Source organism: Dioscorea cayenensis, chromosome 2 (assembly GCF_009730915.1).
Source record: "Dioscorea cayenensis subsp. rotundata cultivar TDr96_F1 chromosome 2, TDr96_F1_v2_PseudoChromosome.rev07_lg8_w22 25.fasta, whole genome shotgun sequence".
Classification (NCBI taxonomy): domain Eukaryota; kingdom Viridiplantae; phylum Streptophyta; class Magnoliopsida; order Dioscoreales; family Dioscoreaceae; genus Dioscorea; species Dioscorea cayenensis.
In genome coordinates, this window is record NC_052472.1 from 9,272,329 (window position 1) to 9,274,746 (window position 2,418).

The window sequence follows — 2,418 nt, forward strand, 5'->3', positions numbered from 1 at the left end:
CGGGCCATCGGGTGAGGAATTCGAGTGTGCATGCTCCCACCGCGTCGGGCTAACAACTTTGAAATCAAAGCAAGCACAATTGGGATGATCCAAAAATTTCGTACAATTTGATGGGCTAGCCGATGAAGACCCAGCATGCGATTTGTCTCGCTTCCTCCAAATTTGTTCCACCTTCAAGATTAACTCGATAGTCCGATGATGCGATAAGATTGAGATTATTCCCTTTCAGTCTAAGGGGAGCAGAGATATCGGTGGCTCACGTCATTAGCACCGGGTCGATCACCACTTGGAAGGAAATGGTGGATGATTTCTTGCTAGGTATTTCCCACCAAGCAAAGCAGCTAGATTGAGGCAAGAAATTTCTGCATTCCGGCAAGGGGACTCTGAGACACTTTTTGAAGCCCATGAGAGATTCAAGGATCTCCTACGCAAGTGCCCCCATCATGGCTTCTCCTCGTGGATGAGAATTCAGATGCTTTGCAATGGTCTGAATTATGCAACTAGACAACTCATCGATGCTGCAGCAGGGGGGTCATTGAGTAATAAAACCCCTGAAGATGCTGAAATGTTGATTGAAAACATGGCGAGTAACGAATGCCACTGGTCTACTAGACAGAAACCACCTAAGGCAGCTGGAATTTATGAGATAGATAACAACACTGCACTAGCCGCTAAGGTGGAGGCCCTAACAAAGAGATTCGATCAGTTTATGTTGGGTTCAAGCTCAAATTCTGGAGCAGTTTTGTCTTGCGAGACTTGTGGGGCGGGGCATGCTACTGTTCAGTGTCCAATCTCAATAGCCTCTGTTGCCCCAGTCGAGACAGTTGATTATGTTGGGGGAGGCCCTCGAGGTCCAGGCAATCCCTATGGAAACACATACAATCAGGGGTGGAGGAATCACCCAAATTTTTCTTGGGGTCAACAACAGCAACCTCGGCCCCAGCAGCCTCAGGGACTTCCACAGCAATTTCCTCAGCAGGCCGAGAAGAAGTTCTCCACCGAAGATGTGATAGCGAGATTCATGATCAGTACTGAGGCAAAATTTGTGAACATCAACAATCAATTCGCTGAAGTGAACACAGTTTTGAGGAATGTTCAGGCCTCCATCCAATCATTGGAGAACCAAGTTGGGCAGCTTGCTAGGGCAAATTCAGAGCGCCCACCGGGTAGCCTCCCTAGTAACACTGAAAATAATCCAAGGGAGCATTTGAAGGCCGTCACCCTCAGAAGTGGGAAACAGGTTGAAGCACGAGCCAAGGAGGGCTCAAGTACTGAGCATGATGGGGTAGCCGTACGGGAAGACCCGATGTCGTCTGAGAGTTTAGTTGAAAGGGGAAAAGAAAAACAAGATGAAGAAACCCTTCAACTACCAACACCAAGGGTACCTGAGTACAAGCCGACCATACCCTATCCGGCCAGGTTAAAGCAAGATAAAGAGGAAGCTCAATTCAAGAAATTCCTGAATGTATTCAAGCAGTTACACATAAATATTCCTCTTGTTGAGGCGCTAACCCAAATGCCCAAGTATGCCAAATTTATGAAAGACCAGTCGAGTAACAAGAGAAAAATTGGAGGAATTAGAAATCTGCATTGCCACTGAACCGCTCGGCGATGATCTGCAGGAAGCTCCCTCGTGGTTGACTCGATCCCGGAGTTTCATCATTCCATGTGGGATTGGAGAAGGCATGCAAGAGAAGGCGTTAGCGCATTCTGGGGCCGATGATCAATGTGATGCCCTACATGTCGCTTTTTTTGAAATTGGGGTTAGATGACATGAGGCCTACAAGGATGACAATACAACTTGCAGATTGGTCTATAAAGAAACCCCGCGGTGTTGTTGAGGATGTGCTGGTTAAAGTAGACAAACTCATTATCCCGGTGGATTTTGTTATTCTCAATGTGGATGATGATGTTGAAGTTCCATTGATCCTCGGGCGACCATTTCTTAACACCGCGGTGCCCTCATTGATGTAAAGGGGGGAAGAATGACATTGAGAGTGGGGGATGAGGAAGTCATTTTTACACTCCCCATGGCTATGAAACACACCTTTGGACCACGATGATCCCCTATTTTACCGATGAAACCGATATGATTATTACTGACTGTGTGCAGGAGGTCTTGGCGATTAACCCTCTGGATGAATTCTTAGAAGGAGTGGATGGCGACGAATCCAAGGGGAACAACTCACCTCCCGCACAAGTAAAGCATGTAGGCTTTGTGGGACATTTCCATGGCCGCGCAATAAAAAGAAATCAACCACGGAAAAATATGGTGTAAGAAGGACAAGAAATGAGAAATTGGGGTTGAATGTGCATTATCACCACCATGGGAGATTGATCGACTATTCTTCGAGGGGAAGGGTAAATTCCGTGTCTTCTCATGCGTCTCGATGAGTTTCCCATCTTGGAACACGTCTC

The 2,418-nt window shown here is 46.9% G+C and overlaps 1 protein-coding gene and 1 non-coding gene across 2 annotated transcripts; one reads left to right on the forward strand and one right to left on the reverse strand.

The window, feature by feature from the left end:
* Positions 1–343: 343 nt before the first annotated feature.
* Positions 344–450, reverse strand: LOC120281480. Its single transcript, XR_005542625.1, has one exon. It is a non-coding gene; the product is annotated as a small nucleolar RNA R71 (small nucleolar RNA).
* Positions 451–460: 10 nt separating this feature from the next.
* LOC120272349 lies at positions 461–1,600 on the forward strand. The gene has a single exon (XM_039279168.1). It carries the CDS (start codon positions 461–463, stop codon positions 1,598–1,600), a length of 1,140 nt encoding a protein of 379 aa, XP_039135102.1.
* The last annotated feature ends 818 nt before the right edge of the window (positions 1,601–2,418 follow it).